The 27,773-nt window shown below is 42.2% G+C and overlaps 1 protein-coding gene across 1 annotated transcript; it reads left to right on the top strand.

Moving 5' to 3' along the window:
* Positions 1 to 1,620: 1,620 nt before the first annotated feature.
* Positions 1,621 to 26,665, top strand: LOC121862416 (phosphatidylinositide phosphatase SAC2-like; the record flags this gene model as incomplete). Its single annotated transcript, XM_042360690.1, is given in 2 exon segments — positions 1,621 to 1,742; positions 24,468 to 26,665. Coding segments are annotated over 2 exon segments (872 nt in total), but the record flags the coding sequence as incomplete, so codon positions are not given.
* Between the last annotated feature and the right edge of the window lie 1,108 nt (positions 26,666 to 27,773).

Below are 27,773 nucleotides of genomic sequence, written 5' to 3'. Positions count from 1 at the left end.
TGAGGAAGGACTTGCTGGCGTTTGGGTGGTACCCTATTTGTGATCCTCGCGATGTTACCAAGTCCCACCACTTTTTGATGCACTCCACTTTTCCTGCTCCTGTAAGGTCATCAGCATATGCCACTTGTTTGACCCCAGTTGTTTCAAATTTTATTTCTTGTTGGAGCACTGATAGGCCAATTGCATACATTGCCATTGCAACGGGGTCCCCCTGTGTTGTTCCCTCGGTCGACTGTAGGATGGTATCACCTCATAGAGCCTTGTTGTTTACTATGTAGAGGTCTGAAGGATTCCTATACGAATTTTCAACATACATCGCAAAGCTTGGACACTTGATCTTGATGTTGTGCAGTGCAGCCTTGCGGTTAAGTATGTTGAATGCGTTTGAAGCATCCACCAGGAGAACGGCCTCACAATCACGCTGCTCAAATATCAATCTCATGGCGTGAATGGCCGCCTCCCCACCAGCCTGGTGGCCAGCACACACTTGTAGGTTCCCTGCTGCTGCCTTGACATCATCCCACCTCACCACCTGACTCCTGAACAAACTTCTTCAAATCTTACAATGTGCTTGGCAAGCTCAAAACACACACACACATATGGGAATTAATACAACAAGCATCCAGTGAGGGTCTTGTCGTGTGACTGCATGGAGGTGAATTAAGATATCAACTGTTGAGGAGCTTATCGCTTGGTAACACTGGTGCATGTTAGACTCCTTTTCATTCCCTCTCTCACCCACACCTTTCTGTTTTCTCACTCCATTTTTTAAAATGTTATGTAACGTACTGTTGAAGGGATACAACAATTATATTTATCACAATCTCCCTAAAAATACTTTAGTTTTCGTGTTTTTTTAAGATATTATCAGGTCATGAGACACACTATTCCCTCACCCAAGAAAGGGTGACCTGACATTCCATCAGAAGTTCAGTAATATGAGACCTCTAATCCCCCACCCTACCTCCACCTGACATTGAGTCAGGTCTGGTCAGGTCAGGTCCACCCCCAAATGCTTTAACTTTCACCTTTGTTCATGACATTTTCAGAAAATTCTCTTAATTTTCAACTTTGGAAAAATTTTTCCTAAAGCCGGAAATTTGGGGGAAAATTACAGCTTTTGGAATGATTTTTCCGAGCATCTCACAGTCCGAGAAAAGTGAATTCCAATATATTGAAGTCTGATTTATCGGGGCTTTACTGTACTGTACTTAAAAATTTGGCTCAAACAATTTTGAGCTAGGAGGTTGTGAATGTATTGGTGTGTATTTTTTTCTCATGTTTCTTAGAAATGACAAAAAATATCCATTTACCTATACTTGTATTATTCTTTTTTGTGGGGGCTTATGTTGCTGAACAATCAGTTACGAAGCCAAAGATATATGGTTTATGCCATTAAAAGCAAGATCTGGGGGAAAATTGATAAAGCAAAAAAATATATATACTGTACTGTACACCGTGTGCTGTGTCGCCTGCCCTGGTGGCCTCAGAGATGTGGTCTTGGAACTGGATAACTTAAAACTTATCTCTTGCACGAGAGGGTTAATATGCAGTCATACCTATAGGACCCACTTTTCACTGTATACTGTACTAATATTGATAATTGTACTTTTATTACAGGCACTCGAGCATTTAGCAATGTCACTTCAGGACTAGCCAAACTAAACCCAATTTCCAGTTTACGTTTGAAGAGACCAACTTCTGTGGCAGGTCGCCAGACTACATCACAGTTTTATCTTCAGGTAAAGCACAGGACTGTTAATTTTTTACATTTATATTAGCATGTATGATGGCTATTATAGTTGTAGTGCTAGGCAAAGTAGGAGCTTATGAGTTGTTATGTTCAATAGACAAGTACAATCTTGCCAGTAGACCTGTTTATTAGGGTGAGGCAGGTGGTCACTAATAAGGGTGAGGCAGATGGTCACTAATAAGGGTGAAGTAAGTGGTCACTAATAAGGGTGAGGCAGGTGGTCACTAATAAGGGTGAGGCAGGTGGTCACTAAAAAGGGTGAAGTAGGTGGTCACTGATAAGGGTGAAGTAGGTGGTCACTAATAAGGGTGAGGCAGGTGGTAACTAATAAGGGTGAGGCAGGTGGTCACTAATAAGGTTGAGGCAGGTGGTCACTAATAAGGGTGAGGTAGGTAGTCAATAATAAAGGTGAGGCAGGTGGTCACTAATAAGGGTGAAGTAGGTGGTCACTAATAAGGGTGAGGCAGATGGTCACTCATAAGGGTGAAGTAGGTGGTCACTAATAAGGGTAAGGCAGATGGTCACTCATAAGGGTGAGGCAGGTGGTCACTAATAAGGGTGAGGCAGGTGGTCACTAATAAGGGTGAGGCAGGTGGTCACTAATAAGGGTGAAGTAGGTGGTCACCAGTGGCAAATCCTGACCTAAGATCTTGAGCTCCCTATTTTTTAGAGTGGGGAGAGGGGTGCTGTACCTAGGTGGTTTAACATTAAATACTATTTTTAGATAATATGATAATAAAAGCTTTCAAGTAGGCCTGTGCATGCCATTGTATTATTAGCTTAGCCTGCTACCTATTCTCTCATTTAAATTTAAAATAGGTTAAAAAAGGAATGGAAAAGTATTAGAAAGGACGAAATAAATTAAAAAAACAATTTTATTGTATTTTAGTATATAAAAGTGTACAGAAGTCTTACCTTTCTCCTTCTCCTTGGTTTCTTTTCCCTCTTTCTTTCCCTTTCAGACGTTCACTTATAAACAAACTCCATCCTCCTATTTTTTCAATAAATTATTCAGTCACTTCATCATAAAATGTATGCTTCATTTTCAAGTGCCCAAGCAGAGTTTTTTCAATTGACATCAATGCTAAGGATGACAGATTTTGCTGCCCTTGTGTGCTTCTGCAGTAGGTCTTGATCCTTTTTAAAGCAGAACATGTCCTTTCTGCAGTTGCACTTGTGGCAGGTATAGTGACAATCAACTTCGTAAGTTTATACACTTCAGGCATTTCCAGATAGAGTTTAGTTTCGTGCTTGATTTTCATCAAATAAAAAACAAGCTTACCTTTGAACTCTGGGGAAACGTAAAGAACACTTAACTCAGGCTTTCCTTTGAACTCTGGGGAAATGTAAAGTACACTTAACTCATTCTTCAGCCTTACAGTATCAAAGAAAGATCCATACTGCTTCTCCAAACTTTTCACTACACTATCAGGAAACTGCTTACAATGTTTTTCAAAAAAGTTGCTGTTCAGCAAAGAGAAGAATTCGAGCTGTGTGACTGTCTGAAACCTATCTCTTAATTCAACTAAACTGTTATCCAAGATTTCATTTTACAGAGCTCTGCAGCCTGCTTCTTCTAACTGCTCACTTCTTCTGGGTCTTTTACTTGGGTTTTCATCATTTCTTCCTGGAACACTTTCCTGAAAAATCCTGTCGAAGTCGTCTTCACGAATTATCTTAATTTTTCCAATCAACTCTTCAACCTTTTTGGAGCAGTAGGCAATGTCCATTCTTTTTGTTTGAAGAATGTCGAAAAGAACATCCATGAAAGAAAACTCTGAGGAAAAAACATTCAACAGGAAGTGAGTGTGGAATTTCTGGAGGAAAGACAAAAATCCTTGGCCCTTTAAAACACAGTCATCGTCCCACGTTGCAGATTGATCAAGTTTGTGATGGAAAAATGAGGTCAATTGGTCATAATATTCTTTCACGGTGTTGACCAGTCTTGAAGAAAAATTCCATCTTGTCAGCGCTACTCTGGGTAGTTGTTTCTCAAGAAAAGCTTGAAGGGCAAATGTTCTCTTTGAAGACTTTGAGAAAAATGCTGCTAAACATGAAAGTGTCTGAAAAAAATTTCTACATTTCATGATTTTTTTTGCTGATTGCTGAAGCGTCAGATTTAGCAAATGGCTGTGACAGTGCACAAATATAGCACACGGGTGCAGTTCCTGTACTTTCTTATTTAAACAGTTTTGTTGACCAGCCATAACAGCAGCGCCGTCATATGTCTGAGCAACAAGTTTTCCCCCCCACAGTTAAAGTCTCTCAGCAGATGTTTAACATGCTCCAGTAAGCCTGCTGAGGAACGATCAGCGCTCACGTCTGTAAAATGAAGAAATCTTTCTTGAATTTGACAGTTTTGGTCAACAAAACGAAAAACAGAAGAGAGCTGTGACTTATTGATTATATCAGACATCTCATCCAAAATCAGTGACACAAAATCAGTTTTCTCAACATCTTCTTTTATTTGCTTCGTGATTAAGTAGCTGATTGCAGCAATCAAATCATTTTGAATGGCGGAAGATGTACCTCGGAAAATAGTTGATTCTTTCAAATGAATTTCTCACATCGGATCGTAATAGCTTATCAGTATAAGTAGCTCTAAGTAATTCCCTTTATGTATAGACATATCTGATTCGTTATGGCCTCGAAGAGGAAGTTCTTGCTTTGCTAGAAAGCATACAGCATCAATTAGTCTTTTCAGGATTTCCCGATTTTTCTTAACTTTTTCATTGTGCATTTGGTCACTGACGCGTTGTTGTTCATCAAGCTGATGATCAGTTCTCGTTCTTCAGAAACTATTAAGTTGCAGAAAACAGTTTATGTAATTAAAAGATTTCTCGTGCCTAGAAGTAGCCAATGACAAAGTATTCAAATTATCAAAACCAGTTTTCAACTATACACCGTGATCAGTTGAAAAAAGCAAACATGACCAGCAGAAGAGTTTGTTTAACTTATTTGAGCCAGTCAACCTATTCTTGCTTTCGTACTGCGTGATATTAAAGTGCCTAACATATTCTTTATTTTTATCTGTATGCTTCTTTGTAAGTCCTGGAATTCATGGACATGGTCTACGTTTTCCTAAGATTTAAATTTTCTCTGAAATGCTTCTTCTCCAAAATGGCTTTTCCAGCAGTTCCTTAACTAAACAAGTGTCCTCTTCTACCACAGTTTCCATCGCAAGTAGAATATTTATAACACTATAAGTCTATAACACTTGGGTAGCAGAAGCACCACAAGACACACGAGCGGAAGAATGTAAACAACACTCATGACCCACACAGACTCGTGGATGGAGCAACACTTATGCTCCACGGCCTGGCACATCATATCTACCATTTCACCGTGGTATGACCTTGACGTCAGCGAGCTAAGCGCAATGGCTTTCATCGAGGTGAAACAGCACCTACCGATGCGCTTGGGAGAGGAGCTAGCCCCGGCCTCGCTCCCTTACACTGTGCTGTTACTAAGCGCTAGGCTGCATTTTAGAGTATAAATGTAAATTTATTATTTAACATGAATAAACAAATAAAAAGCTTTGAGCAGTGAGCATACGCCGCATGCCTAGCATGCTCAGAGGATTCGCCACTAGTGGTGACTAATAAAGGTGAAGTAGGTGGTTATTAATAAGAGTGAGGCAGGTGGTCACTAATAAGGGTGAAGTAGGTGGTTATTAATAAGGGCAAGGCAGGTGGTCACTAATAAGGGTGAGGCGGGTGGTCACTATTAAGGGTGAGGCAATTGGTCACTAATAAGGGTGAAGTAGGTGGTCACTATTAAGGGTGAGGTAGGTGGTCACTAATAAGAGTGAGGCAGATGATCACTAAAAAGGGTGAAGTGGGTGGTCACTAGTGAGGGTAAGGCAGGTGGTCACTAATATGGGTGAGGCAGGTGGTCACTAATAAGGGTGAGGCAGGTGGTCACTAATAAGGGTGAAGCGGGTGGTCACTATTAAGGGTGAGGCAATTGGTCACTAATAAGGGTGAAGTAGGTGGTCACTATGAAGGGTGAGGCAGGTGGTCACTAATAAGGGTGAAGTAGGTGGTCACAAATAAGGGTGAAGTACTACACCACGTGAGGCCCCTCATAACACCATCTGTGAGGGAATTACTACACCACGTGAGGCCCCTCATAACACCATCTGTGAGGGAACTACTACACCACGTGAGGTCCCTCCTAACACCATCTGGGAGGGAGTTACTACACTACGTGTTTGCTGTTCAACACCTACAATAATCTGTATGTTCACTGTATGTTCCTTTACCTTTCTCTAATGAAGGCTTTTGTTAAACCACTAATGTATGTAATAAGTCATTTATGTCCAATGTATATTTTCAGCCTTCGGGCTGCAGAACTTTTTCAATAAACCGTCAATTATTATTATTATTAAGTAGGTGGTCACTAATAAGGTGAAGTAGATGGCCACTATTATGGGTGAGGTAGGTGGTCACTAATAAGGGTGAAATAGGTGGTCACTAATAAGGGTGAGGCAGGTGGTCACTAATAAGGGTGAGGCAGATGATCACTAAAAAGGGTGAAGTAGGAGTTCACTAATAAGGGTGAAGTAAGTGGTCACTAATAAGGGTGAAGTAGGTGGTCACTAATAAGGGTGAAGTAGTGGTTCACTAATAAGGGTGAAGTAGGTGGTCACTAATAAGGGTGAAGTAGGTGGTCACTAATAAGGGTGAAGTAGGTGGTCACTAATAAGGGTGAAGTAGGTGGTCACTAATAAGGGTGAAGAGAGAGATCACTAATAAGGGTGGGGAAGTGAGGATTCACTAATAAGGGTGAAGTAGGTGGTCACTATTAAGGGTGAGGCAGCAGGTGGTCACCACAGCAGGGAGGCAGGTGGTCACCATTAAGGGTGAAGTAGGTGGTCACTAATAAGGGTGAAGCAGCAGTTCACTAAGGGTGAAGTAGGTGGTCACTTCACAAGGGTGAGTGCAGGTGGTCACTAATATGGGTGAGCAGATGGTCACTAATAAGGGTGAAGTAGGTGGTCGCTATTAAGGGTGAGGCAGGTGCTCAATAATAAGGGTGAGGCAGGTGGTTACTAATATGGGTGAAGTTGGTGGTCTCTAATAAGGGTGAGGCAGGTGGTCACTAATAAGGGTGAAGTAGGTGATCACTAATAAGGGTGAGGCAGGTGCTCAATAATAAGGGTGAAGTAAGTGGTCACTAATAAAGGTGAAGTAGGTGTTCACTATTCAGGGTGAGGCAGGTGGTCACTAATAAGGGTGAAGTAGGTGATCACTAATAAGGGTGAGGCAGGTGCTCAATAATAAGGGTGAGGAAGGTGGTCACTAATAAAGGTGAAGTAGGTGTTCACTATTCAGTGTGAGGCAGGTGGTCACTAATAAGGGTGAAGTAGATGATCACTAATAAGGGTGAGGCAGGTGCTCAATAATAAGGGTGAAGTAAGTGGTCACTAATAAGAGTGAGGCAGGTGGTCATTAATAAGGATGAAGTAGGTGGTCATTAATAATGGTGAGGCAGGTGGTCACTAATAAGGGTGAAGTAAGTGGTCACTAATAAGGGTGAAGTAGGTGGTCACTAATAAGGGTGAAGTAGGTGGTCACTAATAAGGGTGAGGCAGGTGGTCACTAATAAGGGTGTGGCAGGTGGTCACTAATAAGGGTGAAGTAGGTGGTCACTAATATGGGTGAGGCAGATGGTCACTAATAAGGGTGAAGTAGGAGTTCACTAATAAGGGTGAAGTAAGTGGTCACTTATAAGTGAAGTAGGTGGTCACTAATAAGGGTGAAGTAGGGTTCACTAATAAGGGTGAAGTAGGTGGTCACTAATAAGGGTGAAGTAGGTGGTCACTAATAAGGGTGAAGTAGGTGGTCACTAATAAGGGTGAGGCAGATGGTCACTAATAAGGGTGAAGTAGGTGGTCACTAATAAGGGTGAAGTAGGGGTTCACTAATAAGGGTGAAGTAGGTGGTCACTAATAAGGGTGAAGTAGGTGGCCTAATAAGGGTGAAGTAGGTGGTCACTAATAAGGGTGGAAGAGGTGGTCACTAATAAGGGTGAGGCAGGTGGTCACTAATAAGGTGAAGTAGGAGTTCACTAATAAGGGTGAAGTAGGTGGTCACTAATAAGGGTGAAGTAGGTGGTCACTAATAAGGGTGAGGCAGGTGTCACTAATAAGGTGAAGTCGTGGTCACTAATAAGGTGAGGCAGGTGGTCACTAATAAGGTGAAGTAGATGGCCACTATTATGGGTGAGGTAGGTGGTCACTAATAAGGGTGAAATAGGTGGTCACTAATAAGGGTGAGGCAGGTGGTCACTAATAAGGGTGAGGCAGATGATCACTAAAAAGGGTGAAGTAGGAGTTCACTAATAAGGGTGAAGTAAGTGGTCACTAATAAGGGTGAAGTAGGTGGTCACTAATAAGGGTGAAGTAGTGGTTCACTAATAAGGGTGAAGTAGGTGGTCACTAATAAGGGTGAAGTAGGTGGTCACTAATAAGGGTGAAGTAGGTGGTCACTAATAAGGGTGAAGTAGGTGGTCACTAATAAGGGTGAAGTAGGTGGTCACTAATAAGGGTGAGGCAGGTGGTCACTAATAAGGGTGAAGTAGGAGTTCACTAATAAGGGTGAAGTAGGTGGTCACTATTAAGGGTGAGGCAGGTGGTCACTAATATGGGTGAGGCAGGTGGTCACTAATAAGGGTGAAGCAGGTGGTCACTAATAAGGGTGAAGTAGCAGTTCACTAATAAGGGTGAAGTAGGTGGTCACTATTAAGGGTGAGGCAGGTGGTCACTAATAAGGGTGAAGTAGGAGTTCACTAATAAGGGTGAAGTAGGTGGTCACTAATAAGGGTGAAGTAGGTGGTCACTAATAAGGGTGAAGTAGGTGGTCACTAATAAGGGTGAGGCAGGTGGTCACCAATAAGGGTGGGTGGGTCGTTTAACAAAAGCTTTCATTACTAAAAGGAGATGGAACATGAATTGAAAAGAAAAATTATTGTAGTTTACTGTGTAAGGTCACATAGGGCATGTGGTGTAGTAACTCATCCGTATGTGTTGATATGAAGGAGAATTTGCAGCCCGGAATTCATTGATAAGGAATATTAATATATCTATAATATTGGCTTAAACCTTAAGTACCCTAGATCTTTCATACACAAGTGCCTTAACATTATTCATAGACAAATTCCTTAACATTGCTAAGAAATGTTTCTATAGAACCGATCCCAAGCCCACCCATGACCATAAGAATCTCTCAGTATTACCATTTCACAAAAATTTCTCTCAAATTCCTTTACAACTAAAAACCTGGAACGTCAATGTGGAATTTAAAAACTCATGCACTGTTAAACTAATGTTAATCAAGAACTCCCCCAACAATACAGGTGGCTGCATTTATAAGGTTCCTTGCAAGGAATGTAATAGCTTTTACTTAAGCCAGACAGGTAAAGATCTTGTAACTAGACTTAAACAACATAAATATAGTGTTAGGACAGGCCAGGAATACAATGCTCTGTTTGTTAATTTGAGGGATAATAAGCATTGCATTGACTGGGATAATGCCTCCTCAATATTACCTTGTAATTCAATTGACAGTAGGAACATTATAAAATCTATTGTAGTCTCATTAAATATACCGAATCCGTCAACATGAATTTGAGTAATGGTATGTACAAACTGGATTATTTCGTAATTAAGAAGATTTGTAACCAGGTGAGAAGGTTGGGTCAGCTTACCCTCTGACCTGACTACCGACTGCTGCGATGCTTTTTGAAGATTAGTAGGATCATTACCTAATACCTGACCATTGTGGACTTGATCTCACCCTCCTCTGTATATATATACCTTGTTTTATACATCTTCTTAGTCTGTACTCATCCCTGAAGATGTGAATTACACGAAAGCGCTTGGGATCTTCGTGTTTTCTTCTTGTGGTTTTCAGCATATACCTAGATCACGCGCACCTACAGTGATTTACTTGCACATATATATATATATATATATATATATATATATATATATATATATATATATATATATATATATATATATATATATATATATATATATATATATATATATATATATATATATATATATATATATATATATATATATATATATATATATATATATATATATATATATATATATATATATATATATATATATATATATATATATATATATATATATATATATATATATATATATATATATATATATATAGTGTATGTATGTATGTATATATATATTTATTTATATATATATATACAGTTGTACCCTGCTTTACGCGGTCAATTGAACCCACAGGGTACCGCGTTAAGTGAACAACAGAACATATGGGATTAATTCCAATAGAGACTGGCCCGACCCCCAAACTCCACTTTTTGACGACACACAACTATGTTGTAGTAAAAATTTTATCTTAACTTTATGATGGTATGAACAAACAAGTAATATAGAAGAGGTTAGGTTAGGAAAAATAAAGGTGAAGTTAGGAAAAATAAAGGTTAGGTTAGGAAAACTAAAAGTTAGGTGTAACACTTACGTTAGTAGAAGAGATGGGTCGGCATACGGGGATGGAGGCTGGTTCCGAGGCAGAGGGCAGATTACTGGCCCTCAGGTGAATCACCATTACTAGGTGCATCACCATCACTATCAGTTACAGTTGTCAGGGCTTCCCTGACACATCCCTCAAAGTCACCTTCACTGTCACTATCACTGGCTCTGGCTGGCTGTGGATGCACGTATACACGGTGTGGTCTTGAGGGATGAAACTGCCGCGGCTAGGTCAAGCGTCGTCTTTCCTCCCTCCCTCCCTCCCTCCCTCCCCGGGTGGACACGTCATATTACTTTAAACCAATTACAGCTAGCAGCAGAGGGGGGTAGGGATGCATGGCCAATCACAGTCCGATATGTCATATGACGTTAGTGATAACGCAACAAAGATACACACTGCGCACAACCTTACAGCGCTGCTTGCCCAGGCGGAGGGAGGCGGAGATGGGAGGGGAGGGAGGGAGGAGGAGGAGGAAGGAGAGGCGAGGCAGGCGGGAGCGGGTGGCGGGTGGGGCGAATCTAAAAATAGCGTCTCGAGCCGGACACTCTGCGCGTATATGGGTAGATGAACCGCGTTAAGTGAAAGTTCGGTTCTGGCGAGGCACTGCGTATATGAGAAATCGCGTTAAGTGAAACCACGTAAAGCGGGGTAAAACTGTATACAGTGACCCCTCCGTTAACGAACTCAATCCGTTCCAGAAGGTCGTTCATTAACCGAAAAATTCGTTAACCGAAACCATTGTTTCAATGGGTTTTTGGGTAATTGGTTCCAGCTCACCGAAAATTTCCTAAATTCAACAAAAATGGTAGAAAAGTTCACTTACTTTGAGGTGTGTATGTAGAAGGCTCCTGGATGATGATGATGATGATGATGGGAATTAGAATGGGGGTGGAGGAGAAGGAAGATGAAAAGGCATTGGGGTGGAAGAGAAGTCACCCCATGGCACCATTTCATCCATAAAATTTTAGTTCTCTTGGTGTATTTCAAGATTATTTTCTTTATATCAACACGGCACTGCATTATATATTGTCAATGTGTAAAATATATTTCAAAATGACCAATAATTTGCTTGGAAACACAGAAAAAAAGCGTTTAGTTGAAGAGAGTCTCAAGCAAGATGTTACCTCCAGTGAAAACAGAGAGAGACTAACGCCTGTTTGCTGTGTTAAGAGGCTGGATGCCGCGCATTAAACTAGTCACGTTACCTTCAATTATGTTCAATAATTGTTAAAATGACTAAAGAATTGAATATTCAACTTTTAAAATTATTGAATAGTATAAACTTCTTGATATTTACTAAAATAGTAAGGAATTTAAGCCCTTGAACCGATTAATGTATTGGCGGACTGATACTAAAGCTGGTTGCCCGGTCAGTGCAAGCGAAAACATGTTGAGGTCGGTTCGTAAGAACTTTGTAGGGGTATCGAGATATTAATGTTGTCTAGCACTCAGGATGGAAGGAAACTCTAATGTGGTTTTCTTATATAATATAAGTTATATGATAGACAGTCTGGTGCTGGAGGTGCCGTGTGGTGAGGAGCTGCTCAGTAGAGACGTTCGGTGAGTAGCGTGTTGAAGGAGGTAGATGTGCAGGAGCTTCGTTAGAGAAGATGTTGCCTGTTGCTGGCCTCCTGGTTGAATGAATGCTGACAGCGTGGAGCTTGCTGGAGGAGGTGTTGCTTGTTCAGGAAGATGGGCAGAATTAATCTCAATGGAGAGACAGCTTATATACCTAGCAGCAGCCACCAGTCCTCTATGAATCATGTTGGGAAAACCCAGAAAGTCGCCGGTGACTAGTTTCGTTGCTAGGCTACCGTACCATCTGGTGTCAGCTCTCGCTTGGTTGCTAGGATACGGCAGCGCGTCGGAATGCGATACGCAGTTGTAGGGGAGACGTCCACTACAATACTCCCCCTCCCCTCCCGGCGCGGCGGGAGGCAGGATGTTGTCCGGGTTGTGTCCCACACATAACACATACCGGGCAGGTGTATGTACGACTCGACCGCTACGTGTAACAACTCCATTCAGTGACACAAAACCTGTGGGAGAATTAGGAGGAGAAAGAGGGTTTGGGATTAGAGGAGGTTGTACAAGCAATGGTTGTTGTGCTCCGGCTGCTGCAGGGGCTGCGTCAGGAGGAGGGTCCATGGCAGGAGCAGGTTCTATGATAGAAGGGAGGTCTATTACAGGTTCAGGTTCTATGACAGGAGGAGGGTCTATGACAGGAGCAGGTTCTATGATAGAAGGGAGGTTTATTACAGGTTCAGGCTCTATGACAGGAGCAGGTTGTGCATGAGGGTGAAAAGAGGGTGCCCAGAAATGTCGTGGGCGTGGTGTTGCTGCCGGTGGTAACTGCGGGTAGACTGGTGCAGGCGTAGTTTGTTGATGGTGCTGCTGGGCTGGGGGCCCGACGGGTAAGGCGGCCGGTTTGACTCGGTCTATGCTGACGGTGTCATGTCTGCCATTCCGGATAATTGTCAGGAACTTTGCTGAACGGGTACCCACCTGGAAGGGTCCATCGTAGGGGCGTTGTAATGGGTTGCGGTGAGCATCATGCCTGACGAAAACATACTCGGCTGTGAGTAGTGCAGGAGGGATGTGTTCAGGGCGCCGAGTAGGCTGGCGTGGAGCAGTAGCTCTGAATGCAGAAACTGCTTGTCGTAGCTTTTGGAGTAAGTCATGACGAACGGCTGGAGTGGTTTGGTTGGGATCAGAAGGGAGTGAGAAATCCCCGGGTAGCCGAAGGGGCTCGCCTAGTGTCAGATGTGCTGGGCTACAGTCCATATCCTCCTTGTGTGACGCACGGATGCCGAGGAGCACTAAGGGAAGCGCATCAGTCCAGCTGTAAGGATCGTGCTGTGCCTTGAGTGCGTCCTTCAGCTGCCGGTGAAAACGTTCTACCATGCTGTTGGCTTGAGGGTGGTATGCGGTAGTGCGTTGTCTAGACGTGCCGAGGAACTGTAGGAGGTGCTGCCAGAGTTGTGACTCAAACTGTACTCCTCGGTCAGTGATTACGGTTGCAGGGGGGCCAAAACGGGAAACCCAACCGGACATGAAGGCGCGGACAGTAGTCTCTGCTGTAGCGTTGGGCATGGGAATTGCTTCTGTCCACCTGGTGAAACGGTCGATGCAGGTGAAGATGTAGGTGCTACCGTAGGATGATGGTAGAGGTCCCACGATGTCGAGGTGTACTACTTGAAAACGTCCTTTGGGAATAGGAAAGGCTTGTAAGGGGGCCCGTATGTGACGATGTATTTTGGAGGACTGGCAGGCCAGGCACTGGGCAGCCCATTTCTTAGTATCAGACTTGATGGCGGGCCAGACGACACGTTGCATGAGGAGGCGCTGGGAGGCCCGCACACCCGGGTGGCTGAGACCATGGATGCGGTTGAAAACAGCGCGGCGGTGGACGTGAGGCACGAACGGTCTAGGCTGTCCACAGGATACGTCGCACCACAATTTTATCTTGGTGCCAGGAACAGGGAGTTCTTGGAGTATGAGGCCTGAGGGGGATGCCTTGTATGCTGTCAGGTCTTCGTCTTTCTCTTGAGCCGCGGCTAGCTGCCCATAATCAATGGGTGGAGATGAAGGAAGAATGGTGGATATACAACGAGAGAGGGCGTCGGCGATCTCGTTGTGGCTGCCTTTAATGTGTTGGACGTCGCTGGAGAACTCCGAGATGTAAGCCAAGTGGCGCAGGACACGAGGTGTATGTGACTGGGAAGCTGAAGCGAAGGCGTGGACGAGGGGCTTGTGATCAGTGAAGATGGTGAACTGACGGGCCTCGAGGAAGTGCTGGAAATGTCTGACAGCCAAGTATATGGCCAGGAGTTCTCGATCAAAAGCGCTGTACTTGAGGTGTGGTGGTTGAAGCCGTTGTGAGAAGAAAGCAACGGGCATGAAAATTCCGTTGATCTCCTGCTGTAAGACGGCGCCCACTGCAGTAGAAGAAGCGTCTGTTGTGAGAGTGGTCCGGGCGTTAGGTGCGGGGTGGGCCAGGAGGGTGAGGCGTGTGATGTGCTGTTTGATAGTGGTGAATGCCGTAGTAGCCTCTTGAGTCCACATGAGAGACTTGTGAGATTTCTTTGGGCGTCCCTTGAGAAGGTCGTGTAAGGGGGCTAGGACGGTGGCACCTTTGTCAATGAAGCGGTGGTAGTAGTTGACTAAACCCAGGAATTCTCGGAGTTTCTTCGCCGTTTCAGGTCTGGGGAACTCCCTAATCGCGGTTATCTTCTGTGGTAGGGGTTGTATGCCACTGGGCAAGACTCTGTGACCGAGGAAATCGATGGCCGAGGTTCCAAAGACGCACTTAGCAGGATGAACTTTCATGTTGTTGTTCTGCAGGCGTTGGAGAAGGAGTTGTAGGTGGTGGCGGTGCTCGGCAGGCGTCGAAGATGCGACGAGGATGTCGTCAATGTAGACGGTGACAAAATCGAGGTCGCGAAGCATATGGTCCATGAACCTCTGGAAAGTCTGTGCTGCATTGCGTAAGCCAAAACTCATGAAAGTGTACTCGAAGAGTCCGAACGGAGTGGTGATGGCTGTCTTCTGGGTATCTGCCGGTGCTACTGGGATCTGGTGGAAGGTATGCTCCAGGTCGATCTTCGAGAAGATAGTCTTGCCATGAAGTTTGTGGTGAAAGTCCTGGACATGCGGAATAGGGTACCTGTCAGGTTTGGTGACGAGATTCAGGGCTCTGTAGTCGCCACACACCCTCCACTCGCCGGGTGTTTGCTTAGGAACCATGTGAAGAGGCGATGCCCAGGGACTCCTTGAAGGGCGAATGATGCCGTCTTGCAGTTGTTTGTTGAATTCTACTTTGGCTGTGTTCAGGAGCTCAGGGCGCAGGCGGCGAGGGCGTGAAAAGACTGGTGGTCCTTTGGTTTCGATGTGGTGGAAAATTCCCGATGTAGGTGGTGGGGGTAGGGAGACTCGGGGTGAGAAAAGCTCCTTGAATTCGTCGAGCAGGGAGGAGAACTCGTTGGAAGGCGCAAGACAGGTGATAGTGTCGGTGTGTCTGGCACGAGAACCCTGGATCTTGCGTGCTGTAGGCTCATGGATGAGGCATGACTTGGTTTGACGCCGAGCTTGTGGAAGGTGAGGAAGTCGAAACCAAGGATGGGTTGAGACACGTCTGCTATCACGAATAACCAACGCAGAGTCTTGGGCAGACCGAGGTCTAAGGCGAGGGTGCGTACGCCGTAGGAGGCGATGGAGGTACCGTTGGCAGCGAACAGGTCATATGAGGGTTGCTTTGACTTGTCTCGTAGTGAGGGAGGGATGAGGCTGAGGCGTCTACCAGCCTCCGGTGTTGCCGTTTCCCGAATAGGTGCAATAGGGCTCACAGTTTCGAGCATTGCGGCCGAAAGTCTGGTGATACCAGCAGAGGGTAAATTTGTTGTGCTGGGGGTTAGCTGCCGTGTATCGGAACTTGTAGGGCGTAGTGTGTGAGTCAGGAACCGGCGCAGCAGCGGGTATGGAGGAGCAGAACTGCTCAATGGTGTCCATCCTGCGGTTCAAAATTTGCAACAGGTCCTTGATGTCTTGTGAGGTATTGCTCGGCTGAGGGGTGTTGACCCGGCTTACAAGTTCGATGGTAGGTACTGGTGTGACCGTGGCGGCAAGGGGTGCACCAGCGCACTCGTTAAAAATTCTATCTGCCGCGGTTGCATATAGTTCCGGTGTCGTAGAGTAATCTACTGCGGACAGGATGTTGCGTACTTCTGTGGGTAGCTTTTGTGCGTGAAGCTGGCGCAGGATAGAGTCGGGGAGTCTGTCTTTGTGATGGGAGTTCAGCCGACACATCTCCTCCCAGAGACGTCCCGGGGTTGAGTTCCCGAGGGAGGTAGAGGATAGATCTTGCAGGAGATTGGGGCTGGTCTGTTGATAACACTTCTTCAAGGCAGCCCGCAGGGTAGCGAATTTGTTGTCATCTGGAGGGTTGGAAATGGTTTGTGAGACCCGCGTGGCCACTTCCGTGGGCAAGGCACAGAGCAGGGCGCAATACTTTTGCTCGTCGGTCGCTCGTGAGCCGGCGAGGGCTGCTTCCACATGGTCTAGCCAGTCCTCGACGTTGTGGTTGAAAGTCGGCAGAGAGATCCGTCCGTCCTCCATCCTGTGTGAGTGCTTATCTCCGGGAGTCACCATTGTAGGGGTATCGAGATATTAATGTTGTCTAGCACTCAGGATGGAAGGAAACTCTAATGTGGTTTTCTTATATAATATAAGTTATATGATAGACAGTCTGGTGCTGGAGGTGCCGTGTGGTGAGGAGCTGCTCAGTAGAGACGTTCGGTGAGTAGCGTGTTGAAGGAGGTAGATGTGCAGGAGCTTCGTTAGAGAAGATGTTGCCTGTTGCTGGCCTCCTGGTTGAATGAATGCTGACAGCGTGGAGCTTGCTGGAGGAGGTGTTGCTTGTTCAGGAAGATGGGCAGAATGAATCTCAATGGAGAGACAGAGCTTATATACCCAGCAGCAGCCGCCAGTCCTCTATGAATCATGTTGGGAAAACCCAGAAAGTCGCCGGTGACTAGTTTCGTTGCTAGGCTACCGTACCATCTGGTGTCAGCTCTCGCTTGGTTGCTAGGATACGGCAGCGCGTCGGAATGCGATACGCAGTTGTAGGGGAGACATCCACTACAACTTCGTTAACCGAATTTTTTTTCGTTAACCGAGGGGTCACTATATATATATATATATATATATATATATATATATATATATATATATATATATATATATATATATATATATATATATATATATATATATATATATATATATATATATATATACATATATCACATATATATATACAGGTCAGCTACCTGACTTACGACGGGGTTAGGGACCCAAATCCAGGTCGTAAGTCCGAATGGTCGTAAGTCCGACATAGATAAATAAAAAATCTACAATGAAATACAGTACAGTAAAAGTAATAAATAATGAGGAATGGATACAGTACAGTGAAAGTAATAAATAATGAGGAATGGATACAGTGTGACTGAGCACTTACCTTTAATGTAGTCAGCTGAATGCACATGGGGCCCCCATAATTTTCTAATTATACATGGAGACTACATTAACTGGAAACGTTTCGGTATAGAAAATGCGTGTCATTTAAAAAAAAAAAAAAATTTAATCTATATCTGAGGCGGTCGTAAAGTCGAAGCAGTCGTAAGTCGGGGTCTAGTGTATATATATATATATATATATATATATATATATATATATATATATATATATATATATATATATATATATATATATATATATATACAGGTATTTACAGTTAACCCTCACTTTACGCGGTTAATGTAACCCGGAGGGTACCGCGGAAAGCGAGAAACGCGTAAAGTGAATAACATAACATATGGGATTAATTGAAATGGAGTCCAGGCCGATCCCCAAACTTCACTTTTTGACGACACACAACTATGTTGTTGTAAAAATTTTATCTTAACTTTATGATGGTATGAAAAAACAAGTAATATAGAAGAGGTTAGGTTAGGAAAAATAAAGGTTAACATAGGAAAAATAAAGGTTAGGTTAGAAAACTAAAACTTAGGTGGAACACTTACGGTAGTAGAAGAGATGGGTCGGCATACGGGGATGGAGGCTGGTTCCGAGGCAGAGGGCAGATTACTGGCCCTCAGGTGAATCACCATTACTAGGTGAATCACCATCACTGTCACTTACAGTTGTCAGGGCTTCCCTGACAAATCCCTCAAAGTCATCTTCACTGTCTCTACCTCTGTCACTATCACTGGTTTGGGCTGGCTGTGGTGGGTTGCGGGCGAAGAAATCTGTTATGCTTTGCTGACGGCTGGCGTTGATGTTGTCGTGATACACCTTGATGTACGGCTCCATAGCCTGCACCAGCCGGGTATGGAAGACTTCATAGCGGTCATCGTCATTGTCGCGGGAAAGGAAGGACTTCATCTTCTCTGCACACTCCATGGCACCCTTAATATCACTATGACTTAAACTGTGTTCTTCGGAGAATGACGCACCTTCTTCCTCCTCTTCACTGACGTGTTCTTCTTCCAACATCTCGTCGGCAGTCACTTCAGGATCTCTGATCACCTCCAGGATGTCGTCGTTGGTGGTCTCGGAGAAGCCTGGAACTGTAACAGTCTGTGCAGCTTCTCTGGCAAGGTCCACTGCTACTGCAACATTCTGAACCTCACCAGTCACAGATTGACTCCTCCTCTCACCTTGTATTCCATGCAACACATGTCTCCATGCGTGACGAATTATAGCAATAGACAGCTGATCCCATGACTCCACCAAGAAGTCCACAGCTTTCTTGATGTTAAATACTCTCCAGAATTGTTTGAACAGTATTTTTTGCTGTTCCAACTGTTGATCCTCATCTTCTTCGCTCTTGCTATCGGTGGTGGTGTCACTCAGGTTACGCAACTCTTCCCTGGTGTTGGTGTAGTCGTTCAGGAGCTGGAATTTTTTTGTTGAGAATGCAGCTTTTACATTACAGATTAACTCTTGGTCCATGGGCTGTAATATAGACGTAGTGTTGGGAGGAAGGAAGACCACTTTTACGTTGGGGTGACGATCTAACAGTAGGGGCGAGTGTCCTGGTGCGTTGTCCAGCAGCAACAAAATATTGAATAGCACATTCTGTCGCTCACAGAATTTTTTTACATCGGGAACAAAACAGTCATCAAACCAGGAGAGGGACAGTGTAGAGAACATCCACGCCTTACGTGCGTTCAGCCAGTAGACATTTAGCTTGGTCATGTCCATGGTTTTGTAGGCGTGCGGCTTGCGTGCTGTGTGGATCACCGATAACTTGAGCTTACAGGTACCGGAGGCATTGGTGGTAAACAGGACGGTGATGCGTTCCTTCTGCATCTTCCGGCCCCGAATCCTGCTGGCATTCTTTACAACGAAGGACTTGGAAGGTAGCTTTTTCCAGAAAAGACCAGATTCGTCCATGTTAAACACCTGGTCGTCACTGTACTGTCCTTCCTCCATAATCTCACGTAAAAACGGAGGAAATTCCCGAGCCGCAGCACGGTCAGCACTCGCTTCTTCACCACCAATGTTTATATTGGTGATCTTGTTCCGGATCTTAAACCTCTGTAACCACCCAGAGGAAGCATTAAAGGGTTTGGGCTCTGTAATTCCCATCTTTCGTGCCACTGCGATGTACAGTTCACGTGCGTAGTCCTTAACAGAGCGCGTGTCGACCGCCATGTTCCGTCGCGCCTGACGCACCAAGTACCTCACAAGTAATTTTTCTGTCTTGAGAAGCACCTGGTTGTGAAAATACATGATCATAGAAGCACCTGTAGACTTTGTGATCTTCATGTGCTCCTTTATCTTGGCTGCATCCTTCTTTATTGTTCGAATCGTAGATTCATTCACACCATGCTGGCGCGCCAAATCAACCTGCCTTGTTCCTTTCTCCAACTCTTGGATGATGGTATACTTCACCTCGTAGCTTAAGGAACGTCGTGTCTTCTTTGGCTTAGTGCCGCTGGGTCCAGGTAATGAAAGGTTTCTCTCTGGGGGTGGTGGTCCGGCGGAAGCCATTTTACGGAACAATGGATGCGCGTTTACACGGTGTGGCCTTGAGGGATGAAACTGCCGTGGCTAGGTCAAGCGTCGTCTTTCCTCCCTGCCTCACTCCCCCGGGTGGACACGTCATAATACTTTAAGCCAATTACAGCTAGCAGCAGAGGGGGGTAGGGATGCCTGGCCAATCACAGGTCTGATACGTCATATGACGTCAGTGATAACGCAACAAAGACACACACTGCGCAACCTTACCGCACCGCTTGCCCAAGCGGAGGGAGGAGGAGGGAGAGGCGAGGAGCACAGGCAGGCAGGTGGGCGGGTGGCGGGTGGGGCGAATCTAAAAATAGCGTTGCGCACTCTCCGCGTAATGGGGTTCACGTACCGCGTAATTTGAGCACGTGAGGTTCTGGCAAGGCACCGCGTTAACGTGGAAACGCGGAATGCGGGACCGCGTAAAGTGAGGGTTAACTGTATATATATATAGTATATAATATCAACACCACGCCCCGCCAGGATTCGAACCCACGATCTTATAATTGTGACCGGGGAACGCTACCTCTGGGGGGCCACCAGGACACTAAAAGCAGTCCTAAACTCTGTTATATTTCACACAAAGCCTGTTCAACGAGCTTATGGCGCCGTGAACCTCAAATGGGGACCACCCGTGCCTCTTAGGTGATGAGAGCAACGTTTTACCAAATCCGGCATCGAAACACGAGGATCCATATATATTTCATTAGCCCATTAAAGCACGCAGACTTCTACATATAATCAACACACACACACACACACACACACACACACACACACTTACACTTACACTTACACTTACACTTACACACACAGAGAGAGAGAGAGAGTATTACCCCGCTTTACACGGTTTCACTTTCCGCGATTTCTCATTTACGCGGTACCTTGCCAGAACCGGACTTTCACTTTCCACGGTGCGTCACTCATATACACGTGAAGTATAATTTTTTTTTTTTTATTTAGCTCAGAAAATTCATACAAATTACCTGGCCAGAATATAATTTACTTTGCTGGAATTCTTACAATATGATGATCATTTTGAATATAAACATCATGGATTTTGCATTAGACATACAAATTTTAGATCTAATATAATAATTTGGTTTACACAAAGCAAATATTTTATCTTTTGTGCAAAATATATGACGTTTACATTCAAAATATTCCCTGACCTGCAAGGAATCCAAAAATGTCAATTATATTATCCTAACTTTAGTCTGAGGTATTATTTATTACTAAAAGTTAAGATCTAGTTTTTCACCCAATATTTCTCTGGTAGGGAGGGAAGGTGGGGGGTGGGGGGGAGGGTTGGGACCGACCGATCATCTGGTGCGGTTGGAAGAGGGGGGAGGCAAGTTGGGGTACTTTGATTGACAGATAGTGTCGTGAAGAATATTTTTTTTTTATTAACTGAAGATATTTGTTTTAGCTCATAAAATTCATACAAATTACTGGACCAGAATATAATTTACGTTGCTGGAATTCTGACAATATGATGATCATTTTGAATATAAACATCATGGATTTTGCATTAGACATACAAATTTTAGATCTAATGTAATAATTTGGTTTACACAAAGCAAGTATTTTATATTTTGTGCAAAATATATGAAGTTTACATTCAAAATATTCCCTGACCTGCAAGGAATCCAGAAATGTCAATTATATTATCCTAACTTTAGTCTGAGGTATTATTTATTACAATTATATTATCCTAACTTTAGTCTGGACATTAACCTGGCGACTGTAATTGTGTGAGCATATTTCTCTTAAATATTAATTGTGTGAGCATACCATCATAAAATTTAGATGTTATTTTTACTACAACATAGGTATTGTGTCGGAAAAAGTGGAGTTTGGGGGTCGGGCCAGTCTCTATTGGAATTAATCCCATATGTTCTGTTGTTCACTTTACGCGGTTTTCACTTTCCACGGTACCCTGTGGGTTCAATTGACCGCGTAAATCGGGGTTCTACTGTGTGTATATGTATATGTATATATATATATATATATACATACATACTATACATACATATACATACATACATACATACATACATACATACATACATACATACATACATACATACATACATACATACATACATACATACATACATACATACATACATACATACATACATACATACATACATACATACATACATACATACATACATACATACATACATACATACACATACATACATACATACATACATACATACATACATACATACATACATACATACATACATACATACATACATACATACATACATACATACATACATACACATACATACATACATACATACATACATACATACATACATACATACATACATACATACATACATACATACATACATACATACATACATACATACATACATACATACATACATACATACATACATACATACATACATACATACATACATACATACATACATACATACATACATACATACAGACAGTATTAACCCGCTTTACGCAGTTTCACTTTACACGATTTCTCATATATGCGGTGCCTCGCCAGAACCGAACTTTCACTTTCCGCGGTTCATCTACCCATATATGCGTGAAGTATAATTTTATTTTTTTTTAGCTCATAAAAATCATACAAATTACCCGGCCAGAATATAATTTACATTGCTGGAATTCTTACAATATGATGATCATTTTGAATATAAACATCATGGATTTTGCATTAGACATACAAATTTTAGATCTAATGTAATAATTTGGTTTAGACAAAGCAAGTATTTTATCTTTTGTGCAAAATCTATGAAGTTTACATTCAAAATATTCCCTGATCTGCAAGGAATCCAGAAATGCCAATTATATTATCCTAACTTTAATCTGAGTTATTATTTATTACTAAAAATGTAAATTACTATTTTCTCCCAAAGCTTCTCTGGTAGGGAGGGAAGGTGGGGGGTGGGGAGGAGGGAGGGAGGGACTGATCCAGATAGGGCCGAGTATTTTGATTGACAGATAGTATCCTTGAAGAATATTTCTTTGTTTATTTACTGAAGATATATGTTTTAGCTTATAAAATTCATACAAATTACCCGGCCAGAATATAATTTACATTGCTGGAATTCTTACAATTTGATGATCATTTTGAATATATACATCATAGATTTTGCATTAGACATACAAATTTTAGATCTAATGTTTACTCTGAGTAAATATGTTATCTTTTGTGCAAAATATATGACATTTATATTCAAAATATTCCTGGTCTTACAAGGAATCCAGCAATGTCAATTATAATATCGTAACTTTAGTCTGAGGTATTATTTATTACTAAAAAGGTAAATATTCTGGTTTTCCCACACATTTATCTGGTAGGGAGGGTTGATGGAGGGTGGGGGGGAGGGAGGGACCGACCGACCATCTGGCACGGTGTGAAGAATATATTTTTTTTTTATTAACTGAAGATATTTGTTTTAGCTCAAAAAATTCATACAAATTACCCGGCCAGAATATAATTTACATTGCTGGAATTCTTACAATTTGATGATCATTTTGAATATAAACATCATAGATTTTGCATTAGACATACAAATTTTAGATCTAATGTTTACTCTTGAGTAAATATGTTATCTTTTGTGCAAAATATATGACATTTATATTTAGAATGTTCCTGGTCTTACAAGGAATCCAGCAATGTCAATTATATTATCCTAACTTTAGTCTGAGGTATTATTTGTTACTAAAAGCTAAAATTAGTTTTTCACCCAACATTTCTCTGGTAGGGAGGGAAGGTGGGGGTGGGGGGGAGGGTTGGGTCCAACCGACCATCTGGAGCGGTTGGAAGAGGGGAAGAGGCAAGTTGGGGTACTTTGATTGACAGATAGTGTCATGAAGAATATTTTTTTTTTATTATCTGAAGATATTTGTTTTAGCTCATAAAATTCATACAAATTACTGGACCAGAATATAATTTACATTGCTGGAATTCTTACAATATGATGATCATTTTGAATATAAACATCATGGATTTTGCATTAGACATACAAATTTTAGATCTAATGTAATAATTTGGTTTACACAAAGCAAGTATTTTATCTTTTGTGCAAAATATATGAAGTTTACATTCAAAATATTCCCTGACCTGCAAGGAATCCAGAAATGTCAATTATATTATCCTAACTTTAGTCTGAGGTATTATTTATTACTAAACGTTAAAATCTAGTGTTTCACCCAAACATTTCTCAGAGAGGGAGGAGCCAGCGAGCGTGGGAAGAGGGGGGGTGGGGGATTTGAGTCTATTATTTGAATGGACATTAACCTGGTTACTGTATTTCTCTTAAATATTAATTGTGTGAGCATACCATCATAAAATTTAGATGTTATTTTTACTACAACATAGGTATTGTGTCGGAAAAAGTGGAGTTTGGGGGTCGGGCCAGTCTCTATTGGAATTAATCCCATATGTTCTGTTGTTCCATTTACGCGGATTTCACTTTCCGCGGTACCCTGTGGGTTCAATTGACCGCGTAAATCGGGGTACTACTGTGTGTGTATGTGTATATATATTTGTAGTCTGTCATTGTTGTACAATTTGTAAAATTATTAATTTTCTTGTTTCACAGAAGCCTGCAGTTTGTGTACAGAATGGAAATGATATTATTATTCCATTGGGTGGAAACGAGACTCATTTAGTCTCTTGTGGAGTAGTGGCTACCAGTCTTCTTCCACCTGTCTCTCCACCACGTTATCCATCACCTCCATTGGTCCGCTGCCATAGTGATTCATCCATCCCTCATTCTACTCTGGCAATGAGAAACCTCATTCCTGGAGTGCCCACCAATCGTTCTCCTACTCCAGAGATATTAGTAAGTGGGACTGGAGACTCCATACACAAACCAGCAATCACTCCTACATTTGGAGGCCTCTCTCCAACACTTCTCATGCAGAGAGTAAGGAAGATATCCCATTCATCTGATGAAGTAGACGTGCGTGAGGAACGAGAGGGAGGTTTGCTTCGAGCATCTTCTGCAACAGATCTCCAGTTGCACCTCTCATCTAGTCACTCAGAGGGACACATAGGTGGATCCTCCATACAGTCTGCAGGAGTTAACTCAGGGGGGGAACTTCCCAGTAACCTTGTATCCCCATTGTCAGCTCTTAACAAGGAGGCTGTATTAGCTCCCTTCTCAGTGTTAGCTCGAGGAGTACAGAGTTTAGCGCCTGGTGCAGGTCGTTTGGCACGGGGCATGCAGAGTATTGGGGCCAATTTAGACCCTCGTCGCTTGCGTGCTCAACGTCAGAGGCAGCTTGAAGAAGATCTAGTGATGAAGGAACGGAAAATGCAGTGCAAGACAAAGATTATTCAGCTTTAAGTAGCCAATATTATCTTTGACTCTTACCTCTTCATTGGTACATGATGAAATAGAAGAGATATTATCTATGCGTCATTAGGTGCAAGGATCTGGAGTTTTTTATATCAGTGAATCAAAAATTGAACAAAAATGAGATGGTCCTGTTCCGTCATAACTAGTCCCTGGTAAAACTTAATGTTACGTCCAAAGTTTTACTTGCAATAACTGGTAGTTTTCTGTTTAGTTTTGTTTCTGACATGATGTATTGATGTAGGCTCAATTTAAATTGTCACTGAGAATCCTTAATGTGAGTGATGTATCGAGTCATAATAAGTAGACAATAGAATGTGTTAAGATTCAGTGATGTACCCTGTACACTCTCATTTTAATTATACTGTATACTTCTTGTTGTTCGTGCCAACATACTGTACATACACACCAACTTTCTTAAGGATATTCAGCAGGGTAAAATTTTATTTTAATGGCAGCAGAATATATATTGCCTCCTCTTTACTGAAATATGAAACCTTGGTATTAATTCTCTAATTCCCTGTCAAGTGTAGTATGCATGTACGGTATCTTGATTTATGTTGAAGGAGGAGTTACATGCATAGAAGATTGACACATGTGTTGTTAATGTCATCAGATTCTATTGTCTCCAGGGTATGGCTCATGCCTTGAGAATATGCTCAAAAAGTATTGAACACCACCTTAAACATTCCAAGTGAAGTTAACCTCCTCTATTGTGATCTCATGTAACTACTTTTATATTATTTGTCACAACATTATTTATGTGTGTTTACATTGATAACTGTTTTAAAATGTTATAATTTTATGTAGTCTTCCATGAGCATGATTCAGTAGGCTTATTGTAGATTTGTTTGAGTCACTTATTATTATTTATTGAAAGTGTTAACACTAGGTGCACTCCCCAGGAACATTTCAGATGCAGTTGTGGATTCTTGTAAAATAGCATGAGTATATTTTCCTGTGTATATACAAGTATATATATGTATATACAATGATTTTTTGCAGAATTTTAGTGAGTCGAATCTTAGAAAGAGGAAATGGAATATTTTAACATTATTAGTGTGGCTTTTGTGGTAAGAAACACAAGTTTTTGAAACACAACTATCACATTTTCATTGATAATTTCCTTGAATGCATCAACATATTTAAATGGTTGTTAGATGTATTTACCAAAAAGTCATAGGCTTTATAAAGTGCATTATTCTCGAAATATTCTGTTTATGGTCTGCTATTGATGGAGAATTGAACTTGTACTTCATTAATAACAGTAATATAATTTAGTGGTTGAAGGTTATGCACATTGAACCACCTCAATCTGCCCAAATGCTTCAAGGTTCAACACTTTGCTGTTTTACACACACACACACACTAACACACACACACTAACGCACACACACACACACACACACATACTCCCACTAACATACACACTAACACACTAACACACTAACACACACACACACACACACACACACACACACACACACACACACACACACACACACACACACACACACACACACACACACACACACACACCAACACACACACACTACACACACACACACACACACACACACACACACACACACACACACACACACACACACACACACACACACACACACACACACACACACACACACACACACACACACACACACACACACACATACACATATGTATACACGTAAATTATTTTTAATTAAACTAAAGATGTAATTTTAGCTCCTTATGTCACTGATGCAGCCTGTCAACTTTTTTTCATTAGCTGCTTTGATGTTTGCACTTAGAAACATTTTAGATATTGTAGTAAGAGCATTCCAAGGTAATTGTTTATGTATCTAGTGATGCATATCATTGATGTTTGTATGCAGAGTTGTGAGTGAGTTGATGTTACAGTTAGCAGTAGGTATCATCATATCATCCTGTTAACAGTAAACATGAAAATATGTGTGCAAGTGCCATATGTAGGACACTTAAGAGGTGACACCCCATGTTTGGCAGTTTTATGTAAATGCTTTGAGTAGTTATTGGTTAAGGAACTGAATGCTGCCATTGGTGTGTAAGGAAACATAATCTTTACATCTGTGTCCACTAATGGATTGAATGCATTTGAAACTGATTTGGTTGTTTGAAATTATTAGTGCAGTATTTATATATAACAGGGATTATTAAATGTGAGTTGTTTTATTACATAGCAATCATATACTTTATATTCAATGTCACATATGCCTGGTAAATTATATATACTGCTTGGTCATATATCACTTCAAAGCCTGATGTTCATCAACTACTCACATGTTCAATATGGATCTTGTTTAATGGACCTGTGCCAGTGATATTAGTGCTCAATACTCATGATATTTATTTTGGAAACACAGTGTTTGAAAAACAGTAATGTTCAGTCCAGTCAAGAAACTCCATTTCTACTGAAAAATGGAAGAAAACAAACAAACAAACAAATGCATTGAATGTGTAAGGAAGTCTGTAGTGAATAATGCTTTGTGTCACCTCTGCCCAAAAGACTTGTACAACTTATACAAC

Source organism: Homarus americanus, unplaced genomic scaffold (assembly GCF_018991925.1).
Source record: "Homarus americanus isolate GMGI-L3 unplaced genomic scaffold, GMGI_Hamer_2.0 scaffold31037, whole genome shotgun sequence".
In the NCBI taxonomy this organism is placed as follows: Eukaryota; Metazoa; Arthropoda; class Malacostraca; order Decapoda; family Nephropidae; genus Homarus; species Homarus americanus.
This window is presented reverse-complemented; position numbering and strand designations above follow the sequence as displayed.